General features: G+C 50.2%; 5 protein-coding genes across 5 annotated transcripts; 2 read left to right on the top strand and 3 right to left on the bottom strand.

Moving 5' to 3' along the window:
- Window positions 1-744: 744 nt before the first annotated feature.
- N7533_000736 (uncharacterized protein) lies at window positions 745-5,819 on the bottom strand (the record flags this gene model as incomplete). Its single annotated transcript, XM_057097386.1, has 2 exons — window positions 745-4,626; window positions 4,689-5,819. The coding sequence occupies 2 exons, from the start codon at window positions 5,817-5,819 to the stop codon at window positions 745-747; spliced, it is 5,013 nt and encodes a 1,670-aa protein (XP_056965879.1).
- Window positions 5,820-6,408: 589 nt separating this feature from the next.
- Window positions 6,409-7,386, bottom strand: N7533_000735 (uncharacterized protein; the record flags this gene model as incomplete). The annotated part of the gene is made up of 1 exon (XM_057097385.1): window positions 6,409-7,386. One exon carries the CDS (start codon window positions 7,384-7,386, stop codon window positions 6,409-6,411), a length of 978 nt encoding a protein of 325 aa, XP_056965878.1.
- A 492-nt stretch (window positions 7,387-7,878) lies between these two features.
- Window positions 7,879-12,553, top strand: N7533_000734 (ankyrin repeat domain-containing protein; the record flags this gene model as incomplete). The annotated part of the gene is made up of 4 exons (XM_057097384.1): window positions 7,879-7,966; window positions 8,023-8,058; window positions 8,111-12,341; window positions 12,457-12,553. 4 exons carry the CDS (start codon window positions 7,879-7,881, stop codon window positions 12,551-12,553), a joined length of 4,452 nt encoding a protein of 1,483 aa, XP_056965877.1.
- A 3,464-nt stretch (window positions 12,554-16,017) lies between these two features.
- On the bottom strand, window positions 16,018-16,224 carry N7533_000733 (uncharacterized protein; the record flags this gene model as incomplete). Its single annotated transcript, XM_057097383.1, has 1 exon — window positions 16,018-16,224. The coding sequence occupies one exon, from the start codon at window positions 16,222-16,224 to the stop codon at window positions 16,018-16,020; it is 207 nt and encodes a 68-aa protein (XP_056965876.1).
- A 439-nt stretch (window positions 16,225-16,663) lies between these two features.
- Window positions 16,664-17,301, top strand: N7533_000732 (uncharacterized protein; the record flags this gene model as incomplete). The annotated part of the gene is made up of 2 exons (XM_057097382.1): window positions 16,664-17,110; window positions 17,167-17,301. Coding segments are annotated over 2 exons (582 nt in total), but the record flags the coding sequence as incomplete, so codon positions are not given.
- Window positions 17,302-19,021: the final 1,720 nt, after the last annotated feature.

The raw sequence follows: 19,021 nt of genomic DNA, 5'->3' as shown, positions 1-19,021 counted from the left end.
AGCTCTTCGTCTATTTGCAGGCGTGGACATAATTATTAAGGTATTATGCAGAAAATTCCTCTATTGAGAAGCATCAAGGTGCGTACTTTATTCTTAATGTACTAGGATACTTTTGGATATGTTTAGTTGTGGATTATCACATAGTCGGTCAGTCCCTGATGATCTCGTCAGCGAGCCGCCTACGAAAAGTGGGGCTAGGTGACTCCACTCAGTCGATCACTTGTTGGTCACTGACGATCTCGTTGGCGTGTCGCCCACGAATAGTGGGGCTATGTGACCCCTCTCAGTCGGTCACATGTTGGTCACTAAAGATCTCGTTGGCGTGTCGCCCACGAATTACTTAGATACTCACAATACAATCGTAGGCTATGTATACTATTATTGGCACAATTGACTCGCTAGATTTGTACCTTATCCTCATCTCGACGATTGATCAAAATGGAGACAGCTAGATTGCTTCTGCCAGGCTTTCAGGGCCATGAGTTACAGGCTAGTGTTCTGAATCAGGTAAGATTATAATCTATTCCATACCAATTATGATTCTGATTGAGAGAAAGATCAGAGATACAGTAGTAGTAGTAGTAGTAGTATTCATTTACACTGACCCCTCGCCGTAGCGATATGCAGTATACGACAACTATATATCCGAGCATGTACATGTTGACTGATCCACTTCCTGACATGAACTTAGAGCCTCGTCACGGCCTGTCCTGGCCCATTGCCGTTCTCGTCATTAGGCTGCCCTTATGGCGCACGACTACAAAACCGCTGTGACGCCTCGGCGAAGTCCAGTACCGCCTGTACTGACTTCGTGCGCGAGACGGTGTCTGGTTTACCTTTCTCACCTTCTTTTGAGCCTCCCAGCAGACTCGACACGCTGTTGAGCGTGTCCCCGACTTTCTTTTTCAGTTCAACTCGCAGCTCCCGCAGCCGTGGGCATTCCATCAAGACGTGGGCGACTGTCTCCCGCGCGCCGCACTCGCATAAGTCGTCTTCGCGAAATCCGAACTGTTTCGCGTAGGGAGATAGCCAGTTGTGGCCCGTGCGTAGCTGCGTCAGCAGATATGCCCGGTTCCTGGGTAAATTCCCGTAGAGCTTTCTCGTGTATCGCGCCGGTAGATTCCCATCGATTTTTCGTAGGTGTGCGCCTTTGGTGCTTTCCTTCCACTCCTGGCCCCATTGGGCATAGATCTTACTGCGGATGAACGCATTCTCCCTCGATAGTAGCGGTCGAAAGGGGTGGGTTTTACCCGGTTTCGCGGCTTCCTTCGCAAGCCGATCCGCTGCGTCGTTCCCAACGTCCTCACAGTGTCCGGGAATCCACTGGAGACGCAGTCTGACCTTCGCTGTCTGAACCTCAGAGGCTGCCTGTATGATTGCATGGACGACTCGCTGGCCTGATTTGTTCCTCGCGTTTTGAATTGCTTGTAGAGCTGATCTGCTGTCACAGAGTATTGTTGCGGTCGTGTGCCTGCATTTTCCGACTGTTGGGCGTTGGTGGGCTAACTTGAACACCAGGTTCACCGCGTTGAATATGCCTATGAGTTCTGCGACATGGACCGACCACCGGTCCATTGGCCCCACCTGGATCTGTTGAGATTCTAAGATCTCATCGCCATCGTTGAGTGTGACGATGGCCGACCCCAGATGACCCTCACGCCCAGAGGCGTCTGAGTAGACGACGATGTCCGAAGTGTCTCTCGTTGACCCTGCTCTCTTTCTCGCGATTTCCCGATCGGGTTCGAGTTCGACCTCCGCAAAAGGGTCGAGACGCCACGGGGCCAATGGTCGGGCATCGATCGTTTCGAGCTCGTTGAGCCTGTCAACATCCATGGTTTTCAACGCTTCCGCCAGGGGAAAGCGTGCACATGATCCGATATTGTTCCTGCGCTTCTGGGCACGTGATAGTGCTCCCCAAATAGGATGGTCCCGTGGTAGTGTGTGTAGTCTCGCAATGGTGCGCTGTGCTCGATGGCGAAGGCGGAGATGTGTGGGAAGTATATGGGCTTCCACTTCGAGCGTTGTGGTGGCTACTGTTCGAAAGGCTGACAGAATCCGAATCAACACCGTTCTCTGTACTGTGTTCAAGTGGCGTAAATGGGTCTTGTCTCGAAGCGGGTCGTGCCAGACCGTTGATGCATAGTCCACGACCGGCATAACACACGCTTGGTAGAGCTGTCGTATTTGCTCAGGCCGCAGGTGTCGTAGTCCGTTCAAAGCGATGGTCGTCTTCGTGGCGCGTTTGATGGCCTGCTGAACGTGCTCTTTCCAGCGGAGTCCTTGGTCGAACACCACTCCCAGCAGCTTGGCTGTGGATGACGGCTTGACATTCGTTCCATCGAAGGTGATGTTTCCTCCCGGGTGTGCTCTTTTCTTTCTGGTCAGGTGGATGAGCTCAGTCTTCTCCGCCGCGAAGCAGGATCCGGTCCGTCGGGCCCACTCCTCGATGCGTGGCACATCTTCGGTCTGTATTTTGGCTAGGTTTTCCTCGGTTGAGCTGCTGACTCGCCATCGGAAGTAGTCGTCAATGAACGCCGATGCGCCTCCGTGGGAGTCGACGGGCTGGTCCACCAGATCCGCGTTGAAGAATGCAAACAGGATAGGAGAAAGCGGCGACCCTTGTGCTAGGCCTGCGTTGACCAGTGGTTCTGTGTTGGTACGGAAGTCGTCGAATCCGATGTTGGCGTGCCGGTCACTCATGAAGCTTGTAATCCACTTCCTTGCAGTCGTTGGAATCCCTCTCCCCTGCAGGGAGGCGTCTAGGCTGATTTGGTTTACTCCGTTGAAGGCACCTTTAAGGTCGAATGAGATGAGTGTTACCACCTTATGTTTGTACCACGCCTTGTCTATCGCACTGGATAGCACCAGAAGGGCTTGTTCAGTGGTTCTGCCCGGTCGGCCGCCGAACTGGCTATTCGGCAGCAGATTATATTTCTCTGCGAGGTGGGATAGCCGGCGGGCCATCACTGCTTCAAGGAGCTTGCCTAGGGTGTTCAATAACGAGATTGGTCGGTAGGCGCCGGGAACGGAGTAATCTGGCTTGCCTGGCTTCCGCAACACAATGATCTTCGCGTTGCGCCATTGCTTTGGGTGATATGTTAATTCAACACACGCCTTGAAGACGTTGGTAATGATGGTTTTCAGGTGTGTCCAAAGCTTCTTCCAGACCAGCATCGGTAAATTGTCTTCCCCTGGCGCAGTGTTTCCTTTCGCCGCCTTCAGCGATCGCTCGATCTCGACCTCGGTGATCGGGTGCCACGGGAGTTCTGACTGTGGTGCAGGTGCTGGGCTTGGGTCAGGTGTGTTCATCGCGGGGAAGAATGAGTCAAGGAAGGCCTTCGCTTTGTCCTCGTTCTGGGCGAGCTCCTCAGAGCCGACTCGTAGTACTGGGATGCAGCCCCATGTTTCTCGAGGTTTCATGTAGGTCGCCGCTTTCCAGAGCTTCCCTTCGCCCGCTTCGTCGAGGAACTGTTTCCAGTGTGAAGCTTTGGTTTTCTCGATGGTCCGGGTCCATGCTCTCCGCTTCTGTTGCATGGTCCGGTAGGCGGCTTTACTGTTGGCGTGATCTCGCCCGAGCTCCGCACAGCTCGCTTGCCAGCTCCTGCGTAGTCGGTTGACTTCGACCTGTTGGGCTTTAAGCTCCGGTGTGAACCACCGTTTGGAGTACGGCGTTGGACGGGTGTCGGGTGTAAATCGGTCCACCGCCTGCGCTGTTGCAGATGTAAGTTGCTGGACGACTCGATCGAGAGTCGGTCGGGTCCTAATATCTTTCCAAGGGCTCATCTGTTGGACGATCTCATCGCCAATCCTGGCCCAGTCCGCGCGTTCATATGCCTTCTTCGTCTTTGTCCCCGGTGTGCTTTGAGGTTGGAGGTTCCATTCTGAATAGGTGGCGCGGTGGTCGGATCCGTAGTTCTCGTGATACAGGTGGCATTTGACCAGCAGCTCTGGGTTGTCTGTGACTGTTTGGTCAATGGTTGAGTTTTGCCCTGGGTTGTTCAGGGCCCAGTAAGTCGCTGTCCCGCGAGGCAGGCAGCTGTGGAGGTTGTAGGTCTGGAGGAAGTCGATCAGGTCGCTAGCATCTTCGATAAACCTGGGTTCGATGTGGTTGCCGCCCCACATAGGGTGGTGTCGGTTAAAGTCACCGGAAATGATGATGGTGGTCGGGTGCTGCTCATTTTGTGTGGCTGCTGTGATGGAGCCTTGAATCGCAGCGAGAGCTGGTAATCCTGAGCCATCATCGCCGGTGAACAGTGGTGCTGGTGGTATATATATAGAAAAGAGAAGTATTTGGGAGTTAGCTGTCCAGATCTTGATGGCTGCAACATCTGGGTGATCGCATAGTATCTGGCGGTGTGAAGATGTAGAGATTCGTCTGTTGACGTAGACCAGACTGCGGAATCGAACTGCATCGAGTTGTGTAGTAGGTCGGTAGAGTCGCCAGGCACTGTGGTTTACGTGGGTGCGATAGGTGGTGATCGACGGTTCCTGGATCAGGAGAATATCTAGCTCTTGGCTCTGATGGTCGTTGATCAGCGCTTCCATTCTCGGTGCTGATTTCATCATGTTCAACTGTAGTACGCGAAGGTTTTTCTCTAGCATTGGACGGGAGAGAGGGTCGATGGGCTAGGGCATTGTCGATCGCCGGTAGGGTGCTCGCCGCTGCAGTCGAGGCATCGGGCTCTCACTCCCGGTGGGCATCTTTCTCGTTCGTGCTGCCCAGCACAGTGTCCGCATCGCGGCGTTTCCTTGCACGTCCATGCTAGGTGTCCGAACCGTTGACACCGGAAACATCTCTTTTTCTTGATCTCGCGTTGTTCCACGTGGGGGATATAGTGTCCGTTCACCAAAAAGCCATTGCGAAGCATGTGTTCTGCCCCCTCTGCGGAGTCGAACCAGATCCCTAGCGACGCGAATTTCCCGAGGGTCTTATCCCTCGCTTTCATCCATGCCAATTCCTCGATGTGGAAACCTTGTTCCGCCAGGCTGTTCTCACTGACGATCTTTTCCGCTGCCTGTGTGGCACCTGTCTCCAGGTCGAATTCCTCGGTGGGGGTGCGGTGGACTACCACTCCGAACCGTGGTTTGACTAGCTTCGTGTTGTTACCCAGTTTGTGCAGCCACTCAGTGTTGTTGCGGGCCGCCTCTGCCGACTCCAAGTCTTTGAAACGAATAAGATAGCCAGTCTTGGTGGTGCCGATGCCCGCCACTTGAGCGTCTTGGGTTGCAGCGTCGTTCCACAGTGCCGAGCGGATGTGGTCGTTGGCGACCTCGGTGGGGAGATATCGTCCGAAGGCGTTTCCGTCGCTGGTTTCATTATCTCTTGGATCGACAAAAGTCCGCTGGGTGCTAATTCGGATACAGTGGTCGTCTCTCTCGGGTCGTTGGTGGTTCGGCAAGGGGGTGGCATTGTCACTGCGGGCTGCAACTGCCGCCCAGGTCTTCGTCGGTAGCGCCGCTGGGGCTTTTTCAACCTGCGCTCGCAGCGCCTTCACTTCATCGTGTAGCTTTTCGTTCTGTTCCTGAAGGATGTTCTGGTTGTGCTTGATCTCCTGGAGCTCGCTCTGAGTAGCTGCTATGGTCGCGGTTTGGTAGCGGATGGTGTCCTTCAGTTCGTCGATTAGTTTCCACACTTCCCTGGTGGTGATCCGGCCGGTGCCCTCTTCAGGAGCATAGCTCTCGTTTAGTCGTCCCCTCTTTCTAGTGGCTCGCGTTGGGATGTTGGTCACCCTAGGCTGGAAATCCTCGACCGAGAAATTGGTGGTTTCCTGGGTGTTTGTGGGCGTGATCTCGGGCCCTCCCGCGGGTGGGTCCGCCATCGGTCCGGGGTTAGTTCCCGTTCGGCACACAACACAACAACGTTTTATATCGCAGTACTATCGACCGCAACGCAGTTCCAATGATCTCTCGTAGTACAGTAGTAGTAGTAGTAGTAGTAGTAGTAGTAGTATTCATTTACACTGACCCCTCGCCGAGTTGTTTTACCCAACTAGACCAAAAACGAATCCGTTCTCAGCCTAGTGGGTGAGGTTTATAATCAACTCTCCCCCGTAAACCTTAGACACAAGGCTGGGGACGTGCACTTGAAGCTCTGCTGCTGCCTGGCTGTGTGGCCCAATCATAGGGCTTCTGCTGTTGGCTCTGGATGCTTAAGGACGCAATCTGTGAGAATCGAACCTGTGCGCTCAAAGGTCGCGCAATCCGGGCTCATAACCAGTTGTTTTACCCAACTAGACCAAAAACGAATCCGTTCTCAGCCTAGTGGGTGAGGTTTATAATCAACTCGCCGAAGCGATATGCAGTATACGACAACTATATATCCGAGCATGTACACGTAGGGTGATCCACTTCCTGACATGAACTTAGAGCCTCGTCACGGCCTGTCCTGGCCCATTGCCGTTCTCGTCATTAGGCTGCCCTCATGGCGCGGCTATAGTAGAATTGCGGATGAGACGGATAACAAGTATCCGATTTTGGCTGCATCTCTGTTAGGAACCGCGAGAAAGCGGGCAAAGTAGAAGCTAAGAATTTAGACAGTGACTGTGTGGCAGATGCACTTTTCCGACTTCGTTTAATTGAGCGTTGGCTTGACTTATTCTCGACCTGGAACGGTGACAGTTTATTGTGAAAACGGCGGTGAAGATCGTCAATGGTGAGTATGGGATTGGCGGGGAGAGTAGGTTTTTGTACTGGGGGATTCGGTAGCGGTATAGATGTGGCGGGACGTCGGAGGACGGAAGCATAGGTTTTCTGTTGGTTTTGGTGTGAGGAAGTGACGGAGGGTATCGTTTGATGGGGCTGCGGAGCGTGGGAGGTTGGAGGTAGTTGAGGTTCTGGGGTGGTGGTGATGGTGTATGGAGGTTGAGTGTAGGGGTCGTTCTCTACAGTAGTGGGCATATTCGAAGAAGCATGATGGAGGGGAGTTGATCTAGGCGGCGGGCGTGCGTTGGTTGAGGAGGTAAGTGTATCGGCAGTTTCGGAATGTTGTTTCAAGTCATTGTAGATGGCCTGCCATAAGCAGTCTCTCGAGTGTGGGAGCTGTGTCTCTTGGAAAGGTACACATTGAAAGCTGTCTAGGCGTTTGAACTTTTGACAAGCGAAGCAGCAGGCCAGACCACCGAAGCTTGCATGTGGTTGGTAGTGAAAGCCGTTTTGAGCCAGTTGAAGCGGAGTGACACCATTGAGCACTTGTCCTTGGAATGACAGAGCTCTGGCCGTGGTGGTGGAGTAGGTGGTCGAGATAAAGAATTTCTCCTGGACGGTACGTTGTGGGGCAGGTAGCTCGGGCGGAGTGGGGGGAGTCGCGGATTTGGAGATAGAGGACGGTCGGCGGAGAGGTGGGAAAGGCTTCCTGCCTGCCCTGGGATCTGGAGGCTGAGGATTCATCCTTTGGAGCGTCCTTCTGGTACAGTAGATCGTCGCTTCCCGAGCCTTACAGAGCATTCAACCAACAATATACAGTCACCATTTACAGTAGTAGTCGACAGCATCCTCCTCGTAGTACAGTATTTCCGGAAATCGGTGTCACCCCCCGCACTCTTCCATTGTTCCCCAGACCCTAGATGCCAAGATACACTAAGCTACTTTCGGACAAGCTATATCAGCCTCATTTGTTCTTAGATCGTACCGTAAATTACCGGATTATCGTATTGGCGGGAAAATTGTTTATTACCTGTAAGGCGAGAAGTTGCAGCCTGAGGCCTCACGTCAACTTCCCCAATCCCCACACTGAGTGGTGCAACGAACCATGGCTCCCAACCTAGCAAGGTTTAGCGCCCGGCAGTCACCTGAGAGCGGGGCAAAAGACAAGGTGACTTTCAGGAGGTGGAACTTTCGCTCGGCTTGGAGCAGCCCCATTTTACGCACTGAATATTCAGAATGAGCCCGATGTCTTTTGGTAGTGCGAACACGGGTCTCCAACTTGGAAATAACCATGGGACAATCGGGACAATCAACTTTTCATCCGGTATGTGTCAACAGTCCTCGAAAAGCCGTAATAAGGTGACTAACACTTTGGCCCAGACCGACCGGAAACCCCAGTACAGAAGACAGACAACGGTTCGCTCCACATTGTACCAGTCAAAGACAATTTGACTAACCACAGACGCAGAGCTGCTCAGGTCACTAGCATTTCCACAGATGCTAGATCGGAGGGATAATATCGAGCCATGCCACACGAATACCTGCCAATGGATATTAGAGCTGGACGAGTATCAGTCCTGGAGGAATCAGCCCTGTGGTCTACTGTGGGTTAAAGGAAAGCCGGGCGCGGGAAAATCGACCTTGATGGCCTTCCTACATGACAAATTCAAAGAATCACAGGACGGCAATCTTGGCATTATTCGACTGGATTTTTTCTTTACCGCCCGAGGCACGGAGATGCAACGTACACCACTCGGAATGCTTAGATCGTTATTGAACCAGATTTTCGACCGTGACGCGACCATACGCCCTCAGGTGCGCGATATCTATGAACAACGATGTAGACAGTTTGGGTATGGAGAACGTAAGTGGGAGTGGCCGCAACCGATACTTGAAGAGTTATTGGCAACTGCTATACTGGTATCAACCACGAAACAGCATATGATCATTTTTGTGGATGCTTTAGATGAGGCTGGGGCTGAGTCCGCCGAAAAGCTTGCAGCATATTTCCACCGTCTGGTTGATCGTGCTGACAAAAAGAAGCTAACCCTTCAAGTCTGCATCTCGTGTCGACACTATCCTATCGTGGAAAGTGTCCAGACAGTAGCGATACATGTCGAAGACCACAATCAAGACGACATTGCTACATATATCAAGGATATGCTTCTTGAGACAGAGTTCGGCGACGTTTCTAGTCAAGAGATGAGAGAGGGGCTGGTGGAGGAACTGACCGAGCATTCCAAGGGTGTGTTCCAATGGGCCCGTCTTATAATGCCTCTTATCAAGCAAAGGCTTATCGAAGGAGACTCAATCAGCGATATCCGTGATTGGTTGGGCGAAGTCCCAGCCGGTCTGGAAAATGTCTATGTGTATATTCTGAGCAACGTGATCACGGCTAGGAATCGAGAGCAGTCATTCCTATTCTTTCAATGGGTGTGCCTGGCCGAGCGACCCTTGACTATAGTTGAAATACGATACGCATTGGCAGCTAAGAATGCTCAACTAACGCCGTCTCGAACCGGATGGGAGAAGCTTGGCGGCTTTGTCGAAAGCAATGAACATATGAAGCGAAAAGTCAAGGCTCTTTCTGGTGGAATGGCAGAAGTAGTCTCAAGTGGGAATGACAAGGAGACTGTACAGGTGGTTCACCAGTCGGTCAATGATTTCTTGCGGGCAAAAGGACTGGCCCTTTTATACCATGGCTTCAGCGCTAGCATGGGATCCGTGGATATGGGCAATATTCTCTCTCAGTCTCAGGGAACTCTCTACCGATCGTGTCTGGTATATCTTGCCACGATCTGTTCAAACAAACAAATGAGTAACTTCCGGGGCTCAAAGAAGAAGCTTATCTGTGATCACCCATTTGTGAACTATGCGACCATCAATCTCTTTATTCATGCAGAAAAAGCCGCCGGCTCTCGAGGTGCCTTGCTGCAGAATGAAAAGGACATCCTACAACAAATGATCGGTCCTTGGGTTCGAATATACCAGTGTCTTGGTGTTCGTAGCGCAGCATGTCCACCCACAGGGACAACTCTTTTACATGTGGCAGCCTCTGCGAATCTGGTTGACGTGATAATATCCGTGTTGTCAGGTGGTGAGTATATTGAGAGAACAAACGGAGTTGGAAATACGGCACTACACTTTGCAGCGCAAGCTGGACACACGACGACTGGCAAGATATTGCAAGAAAGAGGAGCGAACCGAGAAGCGAAGAACAACGATGGAGCGACTCCTTTAATGGAGGCGGCCAGGCGCGGACATTTGGGATTTGTCGAATGGCTTCTAGATGAGGGTGTGGATATTGAGACAGGAGGTGGGGGCGCGCTACAAAAGGGTTCATTAGAAGGTCACAGTGCGATTGTAGTGCTTTTACTCGGGGCTGGAGCGAATGTCAATGCCCAGGGTGGTCAATACGGCAATGCCCTCCAGGCCGCTGCATTTAATGGAAGTGCTGAAATTGTGAAGATCCTGCTCGACGCTCATGCCGATGTCAACGCCCAGGGTGGTCAATACGGCAATGCCCTCCAGGCTGCTGCATATGGTGGAAGTGCTGAGACAGTCAAGATCCTGCTCGATGCCAAGGCCGATGTCAACGCCCAGGGTGGCCAATACGGCAATGCCCTCCAGGCCGCTGCTGCTGCATATGGTGGAAGTGCTGAGAAAGTCAAGATCCTGCTCGACGCCCATGCCGATGTCAACGCCCAGGGTGGTCAATACGGCAATGCCCTCCAGGCTGCTGCATTGCGTGGAAGTGCTGAAGTTGTCAAGATCCTGCTCGACGCTCATGCCGATGTCAACGCCCAGGGTGGTCAATACGGCAATGCCCTCCAGGCTGCTGCATATGGTGGAAGTGCTGAAATTGTCAAGATCCTGCTCAACGCCCATGCCGATGTCAACGCCCAGGGTGGTCAATACGGCAATGCCCTCCAGGCCGCTGCATTTAATGGAAGTGCTGAAATTGTCAAGATCCTGCTCAACGCCCATGCCGATGTCAACGCCCAGGGTGGTCAATACGGCAATGCCCTCCAGGCTGCTGCATATGGTGGAAGTGCTGAAATTGTCAAGATCCTGCTCAACGCCCATGCCGATGTCAACGCCCAGGGTGGTGAATACGGCAATGCCCTCCAGGCTGCTGCATATAGAGGAAGTGCTGAAGTTGTCAAGATCCTGCTCGATGCCCATGCCGATGTCAACGCCCAGGGTGGTCAATACGGCAATGCCCTCCAGGCTGCTGCATTGCGTGGAAGTGCTGAAGTTGTCAAGATCCTGCTCGACGCCCATGCCGATGTCAACGCCCAGGGTGGTCATTTCGGCAATGCCCTCCAGGCTGCTGCATATGGTGGAAGTGCTGAAATTGTCAAGATCCTGCTCAACGCCCATGCCGATGTCAACGCCCAGGGTGGTCAATACGGCAATGCCCTCCAGGCTGCTGCATATGGTGGAAGTGCTGAAATTGTCAAGATCCTGCTCAACGCCCATGCCGATGTCAACGCCCAGGGTGGTCAATACGGCAATGCCCTCCAGGCCGCTGCTGCTGCATATGGTGGAAGTGCTGAGAAAGTCAAGATCCTGCTCGACGCCCATGCCGATGTCAACGCCCAGGGTGGTCAATACGGCAATGCCCTCCAGGCTGCTGCATATAGAGGAAGTGCTGAAGTTGTCAAGATCCTGCTCGATGCCCATGCCGATGTCAACGCCCAGGGTGGTCAATACGGCAATGCCCTCCAGGCTGCTGCATATAGAGGAAGTGCTGAAGTTGTCAAGATCCTGCTCGATGCCCATGCCGATGTCAACGCCCAGGGTGGTCAATACGGCAATGCCCTCCAGGCTGCTGCATTGCGTGGAAGTGCTGAAGTTGTCAAGATCCTGCTCGATGCCAAGGCCGATGTCAACGCCCAGGGTGGTGAATACGGCAATGCCCTCCAGGCTGCTGCATATAGAGGAAGTGCTGAAGTTGTCAAGATCCTGCTCGATGCCCATGCCGATGTCAACGCCCAGGGTGGCCAATACGGCAATGCTCCCCAGGCCGCTGCATTTAATGGAAGTGCTGAAGTTGTCAAGATCCTGCTCAACGCCCATGCCGATGTCAACGCCCAGGGTGGTCAATACGGCAATGCCCTCCAGGCTGCTGCATATGGTGGAAGTGCTGAAGTTGTCAGGATCCTGCTCGATGCCCGGGCCAATGTCAACGCTCAGGGTGGCCAACATGGATCGCCTCTCTTGGCAGCTATTTACTCGGGCCATGCTGATGTTATTGACTTTCTTTTTCAAGCTGGCGCAGATCATCGCCTTGCTGATCCGCTCGATCAGACCCCTCTTCACATTGCAGCTTCAAAGGATATGGCTCACCTTCTCTTTCGATTTCCGCAAATTGCTTCATTCATCAACAAGCGCAACAAACTTCTGCAGACCCCTCTCCATCTGGCTATTTACTTTGGCCACATTCACTTCGCTATAAAACTTCTTCATCTTGGTGCCGACCCTTCTCTTCCAGACGGCTATGGTAGACATGCTATGGACTGGGCCCTCGGGCAAGGAACTTTGATGCGGGAGATACGTGAACGTTTTCCTCAGCTCTCATTGACACCTCACGAAGTTCAAGAATCAACTGTACAACAATCCCTCTTCAACCTCTCCGATGATCTTCCCAACCTCAGCCCGAACGATGCATGGTTAACTTTGCAACAATTAGCTCGGTATTTCTTATTTCTTGATGACACGGTCAACGCACGCCATCTCTTTCAAGTTCGTCTTTCTCATAATAGCTCCCTTGTCACTCATATGTTCAAGACTATCTGCAGTTTCTGCAAGAGGCCTATCACTGGACCTCGTTCTGTATGCAGAATCTGCGCGAATCTGGATATCTGTTCTTCCTGTGTACTCAAGCACCCTTTTCATCACAGAGTAAATCCAGATCAGAAGCACGGAGTCTTTGAGATGTCTGGCCTACCTGACGATGAGTCTCAACTCACTGGACCGGTGTCACGGCGATTGATTTACTTCCTCAATCAACATTCTTCTGAGCCCCTCGGGGAGAACAGGAATCAATCTGAGATGAAGCTATCGAAAGATGCCTTATCTTTACTATCACAGAAAAAGAACACTCCGGTTCCAAACAATTTGTTGAAACCGGTAGTAATATTCTCTGCGATTTTGTTCGGGCTGCTAGCTACTTTTTTAGGGTCTTGGTACTTTTAGAGCTGTTTTAGCTTAGTCCGTTCGCTTAGCGTGTCCATTTTTTACTGCACAGGCTGCAGGAAAGACACATCTATATGGCGGGCTTCCGGCTATAAACTATTATGTTTCTCGTTTGTAGCTAAGAATCTTCTGTACAACCTTTCGCCCAGAAAACGCCAGTAGCTGTTCAATAATGTAGCATTTCAATATATTTTGCAGCTAAGTGATTTAGAAATGTGTAAAGCATAATCCAGTAATGAGACGAAGGAGATAGTGACGAGGATACTGCAGATGGCGGTCATTCACGGCCAGGTGTAAAGGCATACGAGGGAATCGGGTCTCGTAGATTGGGCAGACGAGGTTGGTAGATGTTATCATCATCGAAAGCAGTGTAAGCTATCCCCTCCAAACAGTACATACTAATGAGGAGCCTATTCATGGTGCCATCATACGTTAGCTGGAAACAAAGACGCTGCCATCACGCATAGGGTAAGAGGAGTATGTGTTTGACTGGCTGAGTATGGTGATCAGCAGGATCATTGGTCTTCTGGAATTTGGAAGATCGACCCGTGCAGTCAGATTGTGGGGTTGTTAAGGTTCTAAGATTGCGGGTAAGAGCTAGGATTGCCACTTGGACACGCTGTGTGGACGCAGAAGATGACAAGTTGTCAGGTCCGCAAGATCCAGCGTTGGTGGAGTTGTTTGAATTGTTTGCATTGTGCCGGAAGGTTAGGGATGGCAAAATGAAATTTCAAAATTTCGAAATTGCTGAAATTTGGCTGCTTGAAATGAAATTTGAAATGGGCCATGAAATCTTGAAATGACGCTAGTCCAAGATAGGCAAGATATTCAAATTACTGACCAATCATATGCCTGAGTTCTCCGGCCTTACATGGCGAGAGGTGGCAGGAACTGACCATGTTGACTTGCTCGAACTCAAGGGAATGCTGACTCATTAATGCCAAGAGAATTTGAAATGAAATTGAAATCAAGGAAAAAAGTGAAATTTCAATATTTCGAAATGGGTTGACCAATTTCGAAATTACAACATCCCTACGGAAGGTTCCAGCAAAAGTCGTATCTGCCATACACACATGAGCACATGGTACGTAACTTATATCTGTAAGTGATCGTATTCGTAAAATACCGGAAGATTACTATTTTTATATCTTTCTCAATAAGGTCTAGTGTATCTTGGCATTTAGGGTCTGGGGAACAACGAAAGAGTGCGTGGGGTGACACCGATTTCCGGAAATACTGTATCTCTGATTCCCGGACACTGTGAGGACGTTGGGAACGACGCAGCGGATCGGCTTGCGAAGGAAGCCGCGAAACCGGGTAAAACCCACCCCTTTCGACCGCTACTATCGAGGGAGAATGCGTTCATCCGCAGTAAGATCTATGCCCAATGGGGCCAGGAGTGGAAGGAAAGCACCAAAGGCGCACACCTACGAAAAATCGATGGGAATCTACCGGCGCGATACACGAGAAAGCTCTACGGGAATTTACCCAGGAACCGGGCATATCTGCTGACGCAGCTACGCACGGGCCACAACTGGCTATCTCCCTACGCGAAACAGTTCGGATTTCGCGAAGACGACTTATGCGAGTGCGGCGCGCGGGAGACAGTCGCCCACGTCTTGATGGAATGCCCACGGCTGCGGGAGCTGCGAGTTGAACTGAAAAAGAAAGTCGGGGACACGCTCAACAGCGTGTCGAGTCTGCTGGGAGGCTCAAAAGAAGGTGAGAAAGGTAAACCAGACACCGTCTCGCGCACGAAGTCAGTACAGGCGGTACTGGACTTCGCCGAGGCGTCACAGCGGTTTTGTAGTCGTGCGCCATAAGGGCAGCCTAATGACGAGAACGGCAATGGGCCAGGACAGGCCGTGACGAGGCTCTAAGTTCATGTCAGGAAGTGGATCAGTCAACATGTACATGCTCGGATATATAGTTGTCGTATACTGCATATCGCTACGGCGAGGGGTCAGTGTAAATGAATACTACTACTACTACTACTACTGTACTACGACCTAATATATCCTTCTTCCTGGGCGGAAAGTCGCCGTCAGATGATCAGAACTGGACACCGAATCTAGAAGCAGTGCGAGCCTCAATACGGTTTGCAATCGCCACGGGCCGACTGGACGCCACTTAGCCATGTCGACCAACATAAACGAACCCCTCCCCCCCGAACTAACCCCCACCCACCACCTCGTGCCAGAGACGGTAGACGCGCTTCAACTGCCGAGAATAGGATGTTGAACACTTGAAGAAGCGCCTTCAAGCCAGCCTACTAACAAAATTACTATCCCGCGAGGATCCACCACGATAATGACAGTTGAGATGACATATACAGAAAGTAACCATGTATGGGCTGCAAGGAGACACGGCATATACTAGGGACATGTATTGATAAAATAGTGATAGTTGCCCTTTCGGCTTCGCCGCCGGGCGTTAATGAATTGTGTGTGTGTGTACTACGACCTATACTCTGCGTTGCCCTTCTTCAGTTCCTGCCAGCGACTGCGGTATACGTGGGGCAGGTATGACAGCCATTCGGGCACCAACTTCAGTTCAAGTCATCAATATTGATGAAAATGATAAGTAAGTCAGATATACGTATCCATGAAATGCTTCACTCTAATTGTCACAGCACTGCTTTAGTCTCATGTGATCTCACAGGAACTACATCTGCATTTTGTCATGCTAGAGCAACTCAAACTATTTTTGTCAAGGGACCCCTACCCTCTAAAGATATGAAGTGGATGGACGTTCCTATAACGACTATGAGCCCGGGCCCATCTAAGACTGCAGAGTCACTGATAGTCTACCATAAATGGTTGAATCCGGCGGTTACAATTTTCAGCTTTGTGTCTCTCTTCTGTTTAATCTATTTTACGCTTTTGCGCTTTTGTTTTGTATCTAGTCTGTCTATATAAGGGAGAGGAGCTTTCTTCAATGTTGAGTTCATCAGCAAAATGAAGCTATCTCTCACCTTTCTCATTTGGTCAGCACTTGTTGCTTATGGCCTCTCTGATATTCAAGTTGATTCTCCTGGTATATTTTTAAGCCACACACATGTCACTTCCAGTAGTACCGCGTTTCCTCTACATTCGAGTACTACAATTCCCAGGTCCAATTATTTGCATCACTCCAGCTTTGGACCCATTTGGCCTACACCAGAAGCAGACTTCCCTATACAAGCATCGATAACCACCCCATCGCAAGCAGCCATATCGCGTGCAATCCTGTCACGAGTAACCCCATCGCGAGCATCTCCATCGCGAGCCTCTCCATCGCGAGCATCTCCATCGCGAGCATCTCCATCGCGAGCATCTCCATCACGAGCATCTCCATCGCGAGCATCTCCATCGCGAGCATCTCCATCACAAGCAACCCCATCGCAAGCAACTGTAGTGACGAGCCGCTTAACAAGCGCAAGAACAGCTGGAACTCAAACTGCAAGCGAGAATAAGCTTGAAACTAGTATAACTGCTTTATACTACCATCCACAGGCAACACAATTTAGTACTGGAGGTTCATATAAAAGCAGCAGCGGTCCGGAAATTAGCATAGGAAAGCATGGAATCTTTGTTATGATGAAATTTGTTTTATTGGTTACTCTAGCGCTCGTTGTCTAAGATATTTTTAGAATGAAATCAATTGTAGCAAATATGCGCCCGACGATCTTGCTAAATTTAGAAATTGTCATATATAAATATTAAGTCAGACCTGTAGATTCCTTAGAGAGTACACAATGGCGAACCCCCATAGATGTACGATGTTCCCTCGGGCCGAAGATCTAGATGGATCCAACGGGCTCGAGAATCCCTTGACAAAGACGGATCATCCGGAACACCTGAAAGAGAGGCCTGATTCTAGCAAGGTCTCCGAGCCCCGGCCTCAGAAACGACCTAGGCCTTGGCTTAGCCTACCAGTCAAAGACTACGTGTGCCCCAAAAAGGCACAGACACCGTTTTGCCTAAATACATCTCCCTGGATCAAATACCAGAAGTTTATGGCCGAAAACATTGCTGGAAAGACCTGTATTGCACATCAGTCCGATAGTCCCAGAAACATCGTCGCGATCAAACAATACAGATCTAGTGGCATTGATAAAACGGGAAACCTTCTTCCCACAAGTCACCCCAACCTTGTCAATCTTGTTAACTCATTCTGTGAGTCTACGGTTGTCTATTTAGTCTATGAACTTATGGAAGTGTCACTGGAGCAGCTTCACTCTGGGATGACGTTAAAAGAGGCTGATGTCGCATTTGTTTGTAAAGAGGTACGATATTTATACCCACTGTTCTACCTATTCTATTATTAAATACGAGCTTGAAGACTCTGCACGGTCTTTGGTATATTCATCGAGACCTTTCAATCTGCCATACAAGGCTTGACTGTAGTAATATTTTTCTTTCAGCAGACGGAAGAGTCAAGATTGGTGAGTGCCTGAATAGATATCTCTCTGTTTAGTATCAAAGGGCTCACCTACACAGCTGATATAGGAGCCTCTCTACTAGAGCAGCATCATGGATCTGAGCAACATGATATTAGATGTGTCGGTATTGTTGCTACTGAGATTCTCCAACCTGGAGATGCAGAGTCCAATACCAACATACTATCTGATGCGCGACAATATATTCACCAATTCATTAAAGAGACTGGGCGAAATGGAGTTACAATTCAGGCTCTGCTACAGGTAGGTCGCTATGGCCAGTTCAATCAAATCCGAATATTGCTAATAGCGCTAGCATGTCTTTCTTTCACACGCATCCGAAGTCGGAGCCCTTGTTGCACCTATCATAAAGGTCAAACCACTCACCTTCCATGATTATGAGTAGCATAGTCATAGTCTCTATCAAGAAAGCGATTGAGACCATTGCGCAAATGGAGGATTGTCCCAGGCTCAGCCCCAGTTCGGCACAGCTTTTGGCAAACCAGAATAAGTTTAGCTTTTCGAGAAGAGGTGTATAGCTTTCTGATCGGTACCACACACCATCTGTTTGATATACAGCAGAGGAACATATTATTTTGATTTGCCAGCCAGTTTGTGGTTGCACGGAAGTTAGGTAGCTCAGGCTCATCAATCGAGAATCTTACAAACCTTTTTTCGCTCAATAGGTAAAAGACTACGTTTCCTTCATCATAAACCAGTCCATGTATAAAACTTGATGGTCTGATATCTCGTTCAATGGACTCAAATGGGACCTCTCTTTCATCGGAAAATTCGTAACCAGGGTCAAGAAAGTTGGAGCCAGAATCTTCATTGGAAGCTGTAGTAATAGAGCCAGAGACCCAGGATTGCTCATCAGGGGTAGTCTCCCGTACTTCCTGAGGTGATATAATATTCTCCTGTGGCAGGGGACTTTCATCCTGTCGTGTAGGGCTCTCTTGTAGTGGGGATGTCGGTGAAGGACTATATCGCGGTGAAGGACTTTCGTATGGTGATTGATTTTGGGGTGGATAAGGAGGAGAGTGATGAGGAGAAGAGTTATGAGGAGAGGAATCGTTCTCTTGAAATGAACTTTCACTTAAAACTTCCTGGCTACCATTCAGATCACCAAAAAAAGAGAAGAAGATATCTTTTTGAATAGCAAGAGAGTTCGGATGTGCTCGCCGCACAAAACTGTTATCCATCAAGATTTCAAGAAAAAGATACTCTCTGTACTTATGATAGTCTTGTATAGATGGACGGCTGCAGCGTGACTTCTTTGGGGCTTCTGAAAGGTTGGTGTTCACTTCAGCCCTCTCATGTGGGGGTCTGTTAACACTGATATGAGGTAATGTATCTCCAACATATTGTGCAATATCTGCTCTTCTTCGAGAATCTACTATATATCGATCCGTTGGCTGAAGTTGAACAAGATACTCTGAAGTAGCAGCTGCATATGAAGATTCTGCACCCATCGATTGAATCTGTGAAATCTGATCATTGGCAAATCCTAGATAGGATGCTATCTCCGCCAATTTATACACTCTTTCGGATACAAATCCTCGTCGTTCCGCTATATTTTTCCCACGGTTCTTGTATGGTGAGAGCTTGGTCAAAGTTGGAAAATCGCGCATAACTGCTAGAAATAACTGCTGGTATCCAAGCTTTGGACATAGATCGTAGCTTCCTGCCCGGCTCACAAATTTGGAGTCCCCGACCTGGAACTTACACGTTCCTCGGCTTTGGTTAATACCAGAGAAA

Source organism: Penicillium manginii (assembly GCF_028828005.1).
Source record: "Penicillium manginii strain IBT 31320 chromosome Unknown utg000001l:1.0-3466041.0:1.0-3467806.0, whole genome shotgun sequence".
NCBI lineage: Eukaryota > Fungi > Ascomycota > Eurotiomycetes > Eurotiales > Aspergillaceae > Penicillium > Penicillium manginii.
The sequence above is the reverse complement of the archived record's forward strand: the minus strand, read 5'-3'. Positions and strand labels throughout refer to the sequence as shown.